At 38.0% G+C, this 14,771-nt stretch overlaps 1 protein-coding gene across 9 annotated transcripts in view; it reads right to left on the bottom strand.

The window, feature by feature from the left end:
* LOC117991065 (potassium voltage-gated channel protein Shaw-like) overlaps nt 1–14,771 on the bottom strand; it is a 408,219-nt gene that overhangs the window by 338,393 nt on the left and 55,055 nt on the right. For all 9 annotated transcript variants that reach the window (XR_011237882.1, XR_011237881.1, XR_011237884.1 and 6 more), the window contains 2 exons: nt 2,196–2,336; nt 1,323–1,533 (listed from right to left, as the gene is read on the bottom strand). Coding sequence is in view for 4 of the 9 variants with exons in the window: in XM_069505071.1 (XP_069361172.1) it covers nt 1,323–1,531 (209 nt within the window). In the remaining 5 variants the exon portion in view is untranslated. The remainder of the gene's footprint in view (nt 1–1,322; nt 1,534–2,195; nt 2,337–14,771) is intronic.

The raw sequence follows: 14,771 nt of genomic DNA, 5'->3' as shown, positions 1-14,771 counted from the left end.
GTAATATTCAGTACCCGTAGTACAAGATTTTACGTCTCACCAAACCAAACCAAATTCGAGAGTCGAAATACTTCCGCGTTACAGTAAAATGGACCTAAACTGCCTTGAATTGAAGTCAAATATTCAATGCCACTGATTTTAATTTCGCAATGTTTCCGCTTGGAGCGCTGGCTGTAGAAGTGTAGACAAACTTGAGCTTTGAAACAAGGCATTTAAGATCCAGTTTACTGTAACGCGGAAGTATTTCGACTCTCGAATTTGGTTTGGTTTGGTGAGACGTAAAATCTTGTACTACGGGTACAGATTAAAAAAACCAGTAGCATATTAGACGACTAGCTTATGCTCGCGACTTCGTCCGCGTGGACTACATAAATTTTAAACCCGTATTTCACCCCTTTAGGGGTTGAATTTTCAAAAATCCTTTCTTAGCGGATGCCTACGTCATCACAGCTATCTGCATGCTAAATTTTAGCCCAATCCGTTTAGTAGTTTGAGCTGTGCGTTGATAGATCAGTCAGTCAGTCAGTCAGTCAGTCAGTCACCATTTCCTTTTATATATTTAGATTAAAGTAAGGTTACCACCGGTACGATTACAGTCAAGGGCTAAGTTAACATCGAAAAAAAAAAGGGCTATAGTAAGATGCCTATCGCCATATTCACAAAAATACTGTCAGGGTGGAAACACGAAATTGTAACACGATATCTTGTCGAAGTCCCGTATTGTAAAGGTAGAGCTCCCGCCCACGTTCAGCAAGACGGGGTTCCCTACGTCACATAACTTACGCGTTGTTAATCTGTAGTAGATCTTACTGGTTGAAACGTCCATATGCATGACGCGAAGTAAGTACCTACTCGCTGATAGCGGATATCTTGTAGTGGTTCAAGACCTGTACCCGTATTACAAGATTTTACGTCTCACCAAACCAAACCAAATTCGAGAGTCGAAATACTTCCGCGTTACAGTAAACTGGATCTTAAATGCCTTGTTTTAAAGCTCAAGTTTGTCTACACTTCTACAGCCAGCGCTCCAAGCGGAAACATTGCGAAATTAAAATCAGTAGCATTGAATATTTGACTTCAATTCAAGGCTGTTTAGGTCCATTTTACTGTAACGCGGAAGTATTTCGACTCTCGAATTTGGTTTGGTTTGGTGAGACGTAAAATCTTGTACTACGGGTACCGGGCGAAAAAAATACTCAATGCAGACAGATTATCAATAGTAGTTTTAGATTTAGATGAAGTTGAAGAAATACTCACTGAGAATGGATTTCCTGCAGTAGTTCACGATCTGGGTAAAGAAGTATTTATTGGGGACAAGTTACCTGTAGTAGTTCAAGACCTGGGCGAAGACGCCCGGATGCCTGTCGAAGAAGTACTCGTTGAGGACCGGGTCGTAGTTGGCCAGGGCCTCGGTCAGCCTGGAGAGCCTGGTCGCCGGGATCTTCTTCAGCGTCGCCTTGTACGTCTCGTGCCGGATCCCGCCCACGTTCAGCACGACGCGGTTCTCCGCGTCCATGTTGAGGAGATTCATTTCTGTTCAAATCAAAATTGTGAAGTTTATTTGATTGATTACACTGCTCAGAAGAAAGCTCAGAGTCACTCAGCGGGTGATAAGAGCTTATGCTTGGAGTTTCTCTACGTGATCAAATCAGAAATGAGGAGATCCGTAGGAGAACTAGAGTAACCGACATAGCTCAACGGGTTGCGAAGTTGAAGTGGCAATAGGCAAGGCACATAGATCGTACAACCGATAGACGTTGGGATCGACGAAAACGCAGTGTTGGGAGATCCCCACTAGGTGGACGGACGACAACAGACGAGTCGCAGGGAGCCGCTGGATTCAGGCGGCACAAGATCGTGGTGTGTAGAAATCCCTACAAGATATGTCCAGATATGTCCCTATGTCCAGCTGTGGACGTCTATCGATTAATGATAATGATGAAATCTTTGCAAATAATACACTGATGTTCCACTAGTCACAATTCTGCATTCTGTGGGCAATGTAACTTACTTCAATCAATCAGCCTGTCTGCGTCCACGGCTGGACATATGCGTTCCCATAAGAGTCCTTCCTCGTCCACCCACTTCCCGCTACCTTCTTAAGGTCGTCAGGAGGAGGACCTTCTTAAGTCCCACACTGCGCTTGTACGCGGTATCCACTCAAGAACACGTCTGCCCCATCGGATGTGACTTACTTGAATCTCCCCAATCCGTGTAGACAACAATATTGCTATGGTGACCGGCTCTGTCCGCGACGCCACATAACTTCTAAATAGTCGTCCTCCAGTCGGCTGAACCTTGGGTGCGCTGGCATTGCTGAAGGGAAATTGTGAGATCTGGAAAAGACGAAAGAAAGGTTAATTAAATTGTACATTTAATTGGGAAATGCATCAGCCCCCCAATTGTGTAAGAATAACCATTTCATGGCTATCGCAATCGTCAAGAAATTCTGCCCTTAGCTGTGAAAAAATGTAAACAGTGACTCAACCAATCAAAGGGCAGAATTTCTTGACGATTGCGATAGCGATGAAATGGTTATTCTTACACAATCGGGGGGCTGATCGCAAATTCCCCAGTGCTTGAAAACCAGTCTTCGTACAGTGCGTCTCGTCGTCGTGCGTCGCTAACTATGGGCCTCATAAGAAAGCCACTCAGCCACTGGAGAGAGCTATGCTTGGAGTTTATCTGCGTGATCAAATCAGAAATGAGGAGATCCGTAGGCAGCAAGCGAACCGTGGCTTAGAGGTTAAAGCGTCGGGCACGATCCTGGGAGACGCAGGTTCGAATTCTGCCGGTTCCGCAATGTATGTAAAATTATTTAGAAATTCCCTTGAAGTGTAGGTAAAACACTATCATCTAAATATATAAAAGGAAAAGGTGACTGACTGACTGACTGACTGACTGATCTATCAACGCACAGCTCAAACTACTGGACGGATCGGGCTGAAATTTGGCATGCAGATAGCTATTATGACGTAGGCATCCGCTAAGAAAGGATTTTAGAAAATTCAACCCCTAAAGGGGTGAAACAGGGGTTTGAAATTTTGTAGCCCACGCGGACGAAGTCGCGAGCATTAGCTAGTAAAATTATAAATATAGATAATTTCATTTACAAAAGCTTTTTAATATCGCAATAACTTAAATTCCTGTATAAAAGCTGGCTTATATTATGAGTGGGTGGATGTGTGCCTATTAGAATTTGTATTAAAGCTGAAGGAAGCAGCTTCCCTAACGATGTTGATCTTTTCCTGAAGTGGCTTCGTGTTAGGAACTGCAGCATTCAGCGCTTTGAAAAAGTAATCTTCAGTTGTACACACTCTAAGTATAGCTATGGACTTTTCATTCATTTTATAAGTACTTTTTGTGGTCACGTAGTAGTTATATTAAGGCCTGAATCATCATCATCGTTATTACCTTTTTCTACAACCGCCGCGCGCCACCGTAAGCAAATTAAGCTGTATTGTAGACCTATGACCAGCAGTGGACGCAATCAGACAATGGAATGGCATCCAGAGGTTGTGTACACCAGGATTAGTCACACAGTATAGTACGCGACAGGTCGAGATGGCAAGCGGGGTATGAAGCGGGGGACGCTGTGCACACCCGCACGTCTCCCACACAGCGTGGGGGCTGCGTGGGTGTGCGAGGCGTCCCCACCCCGATTGCCATCTCCAACTGTCTCGTAATATTGCAACTTCATGAAAAGTTCAGCCGTAGTTTTAATTGTTTGCTCTACAACTTTGTATTACTGTTAATTCATTCTGTACTCTACTCATCTCCAACTACTAAATTCCCTCACTCTACAGTTTATATTACTCTGTAAATGTTTTATTAGTAGGTATGTTGGATGGATTTTAGTTCGTTACTTTGTTTCATGAAAATTACTTTTTTTTAAATAGAAAATCTATCAACGCACAGCTCAAGCAACCGGACGGATCAGGCTGAAATTTGGCATGCAGATAGCTATTATGACTTAGGCATCCGCTAAGAAAGGATTTTTCAAAATTCAACCAAAGAGCACCTTCCCAAAAGCCGACTAGCCAGTGTATGACGTCACAACTTATCTACACTAGACGATAAATACATCTGCGTAGATTCGGTTTCTTTTTAAAATCTCGTGGGAACTCTTTCTTTACCCGGGATAAAAAGTAGACTATACCACTCTCCAGGTCATTAACTAGTTGAAGCTATTTTATTTATCCTCCATTTGATGTGTTTATTTATTTTTACTTTTATTCCACTTATCTGTCGTCTATTGCTCTCTTATTTACTGTTGTATTTTCATTTATATATATATATACATTACATACGTATATTATGTGTATTTACTTTATTTAATTAGTACACCCCTTCCGCTTTCTTTAATTTTTATAATATCCTCTACCCTAAGGTTGCCTGGAAGAGATCGCTATTTTAGCGATAAGGCCGCCTATTGTACATGCTGTATTTGTTATATGTCTATTGTTTTTGTTTTGGTGTACAATAAAGCATATTTTACTTATTTTACTTTACTTAAGTATATTCGTGCCGAAAATCGCGTCGATCCGTTACATAAACCAAGAGATATTTTTAGTTAAATATAAATAAAAAATGTGAGTCATTTCTAGCAGGTAACACTAACCTAAAAGGGTTTTTTGATCAAAGCGATACGTGTAGAAGTAGAACAGAACACGTTTGAGCAAAAGCGTCTGACAATTCCGAGCTTTGTGGCTCTCTTGTGAATACCCGTGAAACGAGGCGACACTTTCCCGCTAAAAATACCTCCCCAAATGCCGACTAGCCAGTGTGTGACGTCATAACTTATCAGTTATCATACACAAGATGATAGGTAGGTACATCTGCGTAGATTCGGTTTCTCTTTCAAATCTCGTGGGAACCCTTTCATTAACCCGGGATAAAAAGTAGACTATACCACTCTCCAGGGTCTTTAACCAATAATTATATTCGTGCCGAAGATCACGTCGATGCGTTACATAAAACCAACAGATCATCAAACAAACAAACACCCTTTTGAAATCAAATATTTTTAGTTAAATATAAGATTTCGGTTGAGTATATTAGTATGGGATAAGTAAAGAACATAAAAAGTAGCCTATGTGTTAATCCAGGGTAGGTATAATCTATCTCCATTCCAAATTTCAGCCAAATTCGTCCAGTAGTTTCTGCGTGATTGAGTAACAAACATCCAAACATCCATCATCCAAACATCCACACTTTCACATTTAAAATATTATTAGGATTAGGATTAGGAAGGAATATAAATCAGAGTAATATAAATGTAATCCTATGATTACATTTATGAAAAACGCTGTATTGGCAGCACAGAGAATTTGGTCTGTGATTGGCAGCACAGATTGGCAGTCAACTTATAGTAAGGTGGTAAAACCAAAAGTATTTACCATAATCTTTCGCTACCGAGAGGTAGTCTATCTTGTTCCCCCTTTCACCTTCAAGTTTACAAAAAAAAAAAAAAAGATTCCGACGAATTGAGAACCTCCTCTTTTTTTTGAAGTCGGTTAAAAAACGGTTCTTAAGTACAGGTGAAATCGCGCGAATCCCCGCTTTCCTTCCTTACACAATAATTTACGTGAGTCGTTACCTTAAACACGTTGAGACTTGAGCAACACGTCAAGGAGAAGTATTAGAAATCATGAAATCAATCATCAAATATTAAAATTTGTAAGGAGTTAAATACTATGGCCATAATTAATAGAACGCATTAAATATGATATGAAGGAAACATTTGATTGAATGAAGAATATTGCAACCTAAACCTTATGTGATTCATTCAATCAAATGTTGTTGACAATACACATCCCTAAATTGCATATCTATTTAAAGTAACTTACTTACTAAGCTTGCTAATCGTTAAAATTACTAAAATTATTTATCAAAGTGATATTACATATATTTGTTTGTTAACATAATAATGACTTTAATTAAGATACTTTGAAAACGATTCTTAAGAAATGAACGAAGGTAACTTCACGTCATTTCGATTAATATCATAGTTCATTCATGATAAACGATATAAAAAGCCGTGTGGCCTAATAGGCAAGTAGTTCTGTAATGAAAACCGACAAATAAACTTGTGAAATCGACTTCGAGTTATTTTTCCTTCGTGGGCTCCTTACAGAAGACACAGTGCTCCCATCAAATCGAGACAATTGGGTATTTGCCTACTTTTGAATTTTATAAATATCACTTTATCATAAACTAGGATAAAAATAATGACGTACACTGAAAAAAATATTAAAATCCAACACAGATTTACAAAGTTACATGCATTTTAATTTTGGAGTGGGAGGGTCTTCTATCCCTTTCTCGCAAAACGAATTTTTTTATGAAACCGCACGAAGCTACTATGACATTAGTAGGTGTGACGTCAAACTGCTGTATCGCCGCTATCTCTGTCTAATCAGAAATATTTAAATGCTTATAACTTTTTTGTTATTTGATCGATTTAATTAGTTTTTTCACCTTACGTCATTATTTTTATTCTAGTTTATAATAAAGTACTAAAAAAACTGAAGTCAAATACCCAATTCTGCTGTTTCTGAGGCTTAACAAATAAATCCATTTCTACAGTAGAATTTTTAATTAAACATTTTTTGACGTTTCCAGTGCTGCCAGATTTTTATGAAAATAAATAGTAATTATTAGTTCATGACTCCAATTTAATTTTTTTTATGATGTAAGCACATATTCACGGTTTTCAGATTTTTCCCCTAATGTCTGCTATAAGACCTACCTATCTGACAAATTTCATGATTCTAGGTCAACGGGAAGTACCCTGTAGGTTTCTTGACAGACCGACGCACAGACAGACAGACAACAAAGTGATCCTGCAGGGGTTCCAATTTTCCTTTTGAGTCAAAGTCAAAGTCAAATGATTTATTGAAAATAGGTAATTAATAACTCTTTTTGATGGTCAGATATTGGATTTCTAAGATATAGTGTTGATAATTATTACGCAAACTTAAAACTAAAGCTACGAGGGTTCCAAACGCGCCCAAGTCTGAGAAGAGCCCACAACAAACTCAGCTTGAGGTACGGAACCCTAAAAATCATCTTCACAATATTTTTGCCCAAATGGGCCGATTTTTTTATGATGAGAGAAGGCTGCTCTGTCGTCTCCCCTTTGAGACTTTTCCTCCAGAGGGTTGCTTTTTAATGGGAGCTGGGGATGGTTCAGAAACGCATTACGAGTTAAGGGCCGTGGACTTGGAGGCAATCATTTTAACTTGAATAGCAATATGTTTTTGTTACCTATCTTATGCCATTTTATTATGGGTGCTAACAGAATCAGTACCCATATTATAAATGCAAAAGTGTGTTTGTTTGTTGGTTTGTGGGTTTGTTGGTTTGATGGTTTGTCCTTCACTCACGTCGCAACGGTGCAACGGATTGACGTAATTTTTTGCATGTGTATTTATTAAATAAGGACCTGGAAAGTGACATAGGCTACTTTTTATCCCAGAAAATCAAAGAGTTCCCACGGCATTTTTACGATTTTACGATTTTTACGGACGTTTTTTTACAAAACTTTGCCACATATCACATCTTAGGACGAGCTGGTTATTGTAATTACTATGGTTAATGGCGCATGAGATCTCATTTTGTACGGACTATACCAAGTAGGTAGGTAGTGTCGCATAACGCATTGTACCTTATTGAACGCTTAAATTATTTCACCTTGAACGAAACTATTGTTTTCACCCCGTCGCCATGGCAACCGTGGCACAGCCGGCCTGACACTGATGTGCGTGTCACACCAGATCATATCATAGTAAGTCGCGACGAGGTAAGAACCCGGTGCGGGCGAGCGCGGGTGACGTGTGGGTGTGCGAGACGTCTCCCCGCCTCATACCCCGATTGCCATCTCGACCTGTCGCGTACTATATTTGCCCACTGTTGGGCTTTACCCTTATTATAATGTGTGTTTGTATTGTTATCGCATTTTGTAATTGCCGCCATTTGAATGAAAGTGATCTGTTGTGACGTGTAAAGGCAACCATCTTGAATCGATTTGTATAAATACGGGTGTTTGATGATTCTTAGACTAGTCTCGTTCTGACGCGAGACTCGACCAACTATTAAATGCTTTTTGTGTTTAGGTCGCCATTTTGATTGAGTGGTTTCAATAGCAATAATTGTGCCCTAATCAAGTTAATATTAAGCAGTAAGGTTATTAAATAAATAAATAAATAAATAAAAAGCCATTTATTCTCGTGTTCCTTAGTTAGTTACATAGTAGATTAGTTTGTTAGTAAGTATAATTTTACTTATTTTCCTAGATTAGTATGGTTAGTAAGTGAACGCTTATTTTTGTATTGCGGGTAAGGTTATTATGAAAGGTAAAACTCTCGATAAGCCGCTGAATGTCGGGGTTAATATTTAAAATTCTCTTCTGGTATGTTTATAGTATGTTGGTTTGTCCTTCAATCACGTCGCAACGGAGCAAAGTATCGACGTGATTAGGCTACTTTTGATCCTGAACAATCGAAGAATTCCCGCAGGTTTTTTAATAACTTAAATCCACGCGGACGAAGTCGCGGGCATCAGCTAGTATAAGTATAATTATAAATGATAAAGTGAGTTTGTTTGTCCTTCAATCACGTTGCAACGGATCGACGTGATTTTTTGCATGGGTATAGTTTAAGACATGGAGAGTGACATAGGCTACTTTTATCCCGAAAACTCAAATAACTCCCACAGGATTAAAAAAAACCTAAATCCACGCGGACAAAGTCACGGGAAACGGCTAGTTCTCAATAAATTTCCCCGTAATGAGAGGGACCGCCAAGAAGTTAGCTAAGTACGCTCTGGGAAATCTAACTTGTGTGCTTACATTTCGCTTAATCTGATTAATAACTTTGCACATTTCAGAACTGATTTCAGTTGATAAGATTTATTGGCAAATTGTTTCTGTTACACAATTGCCAAGAAAAGGAGTGTAATGTTTTTAACCTAGCCTTAGGTGATAGGCTAGGACGTCCGCCTTCTAACCGGAGGTCGGAGGTTCGATCCCGGGCACGCACCTCTAACTTTTCGGAGTTATGTGCGTTTTAAGTAATTAAATGTCACTTGCTTTAACGATGAAGGAAAACATCATGAGGAAACCTGCATACCTGAGGGTTCTCCATAATGTTCTCAAAGGTGTGTGAAGTCTACCAATCACATGGCCAGCGTGGTAGACTATGGCCAAAACCCTTCTCTGAGAGGAGACCCGTGCTTTGTAGTGAGCCGGCGATGGGTTGATCATGATGTTTTTATAGTTCATGTAGGTATGTGTGCGAGTTTCTTTATTTCTCGTTAAGGCGAAATGCGTCTCAAAAGCTGTGTTGAGACACATTTCGGATGTTCAAAAAATCAAGTTTTGGCCTCAAAAAACTACAAATTTGTTTATTTATTTTTTAATATTATAAAAATTAAAGATATTCTTTAGTGAATTACGAGAGCGAAAACACGATTGGCACAATTTGGCTCGATACAAAAAGTCGCGAAGTTTCCCCAATACACGCATTTTTAACACGACCATTAGGAGAAAAACCAGTTTTATTGGATTGATATAAAACCAATTTCAATAAAATTTTATATTTACGTTCAACGTTTAATACACTAATCCCTAGTGACTAAGGGATTACGGTATTATTTTATGAAAACAGAGCACATAGAATTTTAATTATACTTAAAAATCTCTTTGTCTTTTCTTGTCTTGTCTTTCTCCAAACTAAATTTAGTGTATCTGCATCTTTTTCTCTTTAATATTGCTAAAAAAGGACGGAACATGAATTTTACATTTAAAGACTCTTTTAGTGCACGCTACAATAGGCTCGCGACTGGCAGCTAAAGTCAAACTGCATCTGTCTTTTTATATTACATTAGTAAGAAGAGGATGCGAATACTCTTAATTTTAGGTGTGCTAAGAATCAGGACCATTCTTCAATTTCATTTATTAGTATAGATAGATATAGATTGACCAGGATGAAAAATCAGTCTTTAAAAAGCCTCAATAGCTCAACCGGTAAAGGAGTGGACTGAAAACCGAAAGGTTGACGGTTCAAACCCCGTCCGTTGCACTATTTTCGTACCTACTCCTAGCACAAGCTTGACGCTTAGTTGGAGAGTAAAGGGGAATATAAGTCAATTAACATGGCTAATATTGTTTTAAAAAAAAACTTATTAAATTAAGTAAGTAAGTACTTGTTTTACGAACGCGAACGCCTTACAATCATTATTATTACCAGTGACATGTTCGTATTGAAACGACCAAAGTCATCACTCATAAAAACCCTTGTACGAATACTAAAAACGGTAATAAAAGTACAGATCCTATTTAGCATATAAAACGCGAAAATATGCGCAGATGTGCCGAAAGGTAAAATAGAATTACACCCACGGCGGCGGCGTATGAATTCATGAAAAATTATAATTCTAATTAAGGCGGCATCGCAATGTAAATTATAATTTGAAATCGTGACGAGCGTGGTTTGCTGAAAGCTAAAAACGAAAGAGTAAAATAAAAGGTACCTACTTAACTTTGTTATGCGCAAGGCACACTGACGGAGTGGAGTGGACAGCTTTTTAGGGCTCCGTACCTATAAAGGAAAAAAAGGAACCCTTATAGGATCACTTCGTTGTCTGTTTGTCTGTCCACGAAGAGTGCCGTACAATCTTACAAGATTTGACACGATGGTACCTAACTACTTTATTTTTAAAAATACGATGCAACTTTGGAAGATAAAATTATATTAAGTAGGTAGGTATAATAACTATATTATAATGATAAGTTTTTTTTTAATTTTCACAATTTTCAAAATTATGGGAGCAACATGGCAACGATTGACCCAAGATAGAGAAATGTGGAAACGACTGGAGGAGGCCTTCGTCCAAATGGGGCGTACTGAAAAATAAAAGTGGAAGAAGAATGTATATACCTAATAAAATATGAAAATTAGTAGTGATATACAGAATAGTATTGTGTACATATTAAAAATGAAAATATTATATACAGTAAGAAAATTAATAATTAAAAAATAGCGATGACATAAATAATAGTAATGATATATAAATGTAAATGTAAATAAGTATTATGCATAAGTTTTGTTTTTTTGATTCTATTAAAATATGTATATACTGAATATTATGATAAAATGTAATTGCATGTAATATTTTCAGTAAATAAAGGCTATATTATTATTTATTATTATTATTATTAATGATAAGTTTTTAATAAAACAATTATACCTAAATAGTTAAGTGTTTGATTTCAATAATTTGTGAAGGGACTTGAGCTTGAAAACTAAAGTTTTCGAACAGCGCGTGTTGCCAGTGATGACATAATATGGATCCGAGACATGGTCGCTAATTATGGGCCTTGTAATATGTACGAATTGTCAGTTTAAACGTAGCATGTTCATATTAGCTGTAACATAAAAATGCAACTCCTCAATATATATCGAAGTAGGTTGCCTGCACATCGGATTGAAAGAGAGGTGATGCAAAATTATGTGGGTTAAGTAGTTAGGCAATACGATTAAGACAATAGTATGTAAGATTTCTTTATTAGTATTGTTAGTCCATAAGTAAGAGTAGATCATAAGCCGGCTCTCAATAAACATCTTTCACCGTTGCCGCATTTAATTATTACCATACGGCCACAACATATCTCATGGCGACCCTTGCCAGTCGGTGCATGCCTAATCTAAGTGCGTGCACCGGCTGGGCACCGATCAAGATGAAGACTACACAATTTTCAAAAGAATATTATCAAGATTCAAGACTCAATTAGAACAAAAAGAAGAAAATAATTCCACGTCCTATATTAAAAATCAAGAAACACTAACATCAAGAAATAAGCCAAAAAAAAAATGAATCGCTTATGAACAGAAGACATCTCAAGCTTCATTGATCGGCCCAGCATCATCGTGCGTCCAGGGTTATCCCGGCCAAAACTAGGAGGTGTCCAGGGTATTCCCGGCCCAGTTCGAGGAGTCCAGGGTTTTCCCGGCCCATTAAGATGCAGTAAAGAAGAGGCGCAGACTCCAGACCTCCGGACCTGATGACCAAAACCTGTCCTGATGACGACGGCGACTACACGGCGGTCACGAAATTGACTATTGAAATGCGTCGCTAACAGTTAAAGTATGTGCAATTTATCTCTCGTAATGGGCAAATAGGTAGAATGTGTAGCTATTGTAATTTTTTTTCTTGGGTACCTAGTTAATTTAATTTTGTACGTAGGTTAGGTAAATATTGGTTTTTTATAACAAATAATACTTGTTCCGCTATCTACTAATAAATTCCATTCGTGCTTTATTAGTAAGATTTTATATAGTGTGTAGGATAGTTTAAAATAATAATAGATAATTAATAAATGAATAAGTAGGTACTTACTTCTTTCGTAAATATTCGGTGTTAAAATCGAAATATAATAATTCAGAGAATTATAACGGTGTCATCGCGTGGTCAACGACACACGCGTACCCGAACATTTTGTATTGTTATACGAGACAATGGTTTTGCTCGAGATGCAATTTGCAAATACAAGGAAATGAATATGAAATAAGGAGAATTTTTTCCCCTACAGACGTTTTTCGTCTAGTTTCGTGCAAGTTTTGACGATGTAAGACTATACCCGGCTTTGACAAATTAGGACTCTGCAAACCAAAGGCTTGATCACCCTTCGGCTGTAGAAGTGCTATAGGTATAAAATATACAATATTTATTTTGGATTGAGACATACTGACGTAGGAATCTGATTGTTATTTATTTGTTTAAACGCGATGTTTTGCGCATATTTAGTACCTCCTCATTCAACTATATATTTGTCTAGACTCTTGATCATTATCTACCGCGCTGGTGTTAGTGAAAGACCTAGAATCTTTATGAAAAGTTGAATGTTAGTGAAATACTTATTGAAAGAAATAAGTTTGATGAAGATTATTAGTGTTATGAAAAATGCTCGCAAGCATGTTATGTTAAATATTAATTAGGAGAGTACGCGCCGCGTTTGTTGTATGTATATTTATTTGTATTATGTGAAGAAGTAACTTGAAAGGAAGATGAAGACTAGGAGAGGTTTATTTTGACTGTCCAGGAAATATGAATACCTGAGATGTTTACTTAATAATAGGTATTATTATGGGTTTTAGAATAGAAACCTTATATTTACCGTCTTACGACGATGCTATACGACAGCTGTATACTTATGATGACGACTATTTGATAGGTCAAAGAATCTTTTAAAGTCGATTTGTGAAATCGATACCTCAGCTTATACATATCTAATACCTATGATGCTATTTTGAGATTATTTTATTATGATGAGATTTTTCGAAACTTTTGTAAAAGTTAAATCCTTGACTGTGCACTTAATAGATTACAATTTTTCTACATATTTATTAGTAAGGTTGAAAGTATGCCCATACGAAGTAAGAGATAAGATAAATTGCACTTGAGCACAGGAAGTAACGATAAAAAAAAATGTTTCCTTACATAATTTTAATTTTATTTAGCATTCGATTTTATTTTTGTGATTGTCATCATCTTTTCTTCTGATTCGATGTAGCGTCTAACATTTTTTTTTCTTTTAAGGGGAGGGGTAACCGCATACATTTTCAGGGGAGTTGTAATATGTACGAATTGTCAGTTTAAACGTAGCATGTTCATATTAGCTGTAACATAAAAATGCAACTCCTCAATATATATCGAAGTAGGTTGCCTGCACATCGGATTGAAAGAGAGGTGATGCAAAATTATGTGGGTTAAGTAGTTAGGCAATACGATTAAGACAATAGTATGTAAGATTTCTTTATTAGTATTGTTAGTCCATAAGTAAGAGTAGATCATAAGCCGGCTCTCAATAAACATCTTTCACCGTTGCCGCATTTAATTATTACCATACGGCCACAACATATCTCAGCCTCATAAGAAAGCTCAGAGTCACTCAGCGGGCGATGGAGAGAGCTATGCTTGGAATTCTCTACGTGATCAAATCAGAAATGAGGAGATCCGTAGGAGAACTAGAGTAACCGACATAGCTCAACGCATTGCGAAGCTGAAGTGGCAATGGGCAGGGCACATAGTTCGTAAAACCGATGGACGTTGGGGTCTCAAGGTGCTGGAAAGCGACCTCGCACCGGAAAACGCAGAGTTGGAAGACCCCCCACTAGGTGGACGGACGACATCAGACGAGTCGCAGGGAGCTGGATTCAGGCGGCGCAAGACCGTGGCGTGTGGAAGTCCCTACAAGAGACCTATGTCCAGCAGTGGACGTCTATCGGTTGATGACGAAGTAAAGGGGACCCTAAAAATGGAAAATAAGTGGAACAATGGGACCTCATTAGATAGTAACAGAACATACGTCCCGCGGGATGCACGGCATTACGCTGAATAAGATATTTTGCGAGGGTTTTGTGTGGAAGAAAAAATATTTTTTTTTAGGGTTCCGTAAAACGGAACCCTTGTAGATTCGTCATGTCTGTCTGTCTTTCTGTCTGTCCGTCCGTATGTCACAGCCACTTTTTTCCGAGACTATAAGAGCTATAGCTGTTGAAACTTGGTAAGTAGATGTATTCTGTGAACCGCATTAAGATTTTTACACAAAAATAGAAAAAAAAACAATAAATTTTGGGGTTCCCCATACTTAGAACTGAAACTCAAAATATTTTTTTCATCAAAGCCATACGTGTGGGTGGGGTATCTATGGATAGGTCATGGGGGGGGGGGGGGGGGGGTCTTGTGTCCCCCTGTAACTTCTAAAATAA

Source organism: Maniola hyperantus, chromosome 19 (genome assembly GCF_902806685.2).
Source record: "Maniola hyperantus chromosome 19, iAphHyp1.2, whole genome shotgun sequence".
Lineage (NCBI taxonomy): Eukaryota > Metazoa > Arthropoda > Insecta > Lepidoptera > Nymphalidae > Maniola > Maniola hyperantus.
Note: the sequence above shows the minus strand (reverse complement) of the source record. Positions and strands in the feature narration are given on the sequence as shown.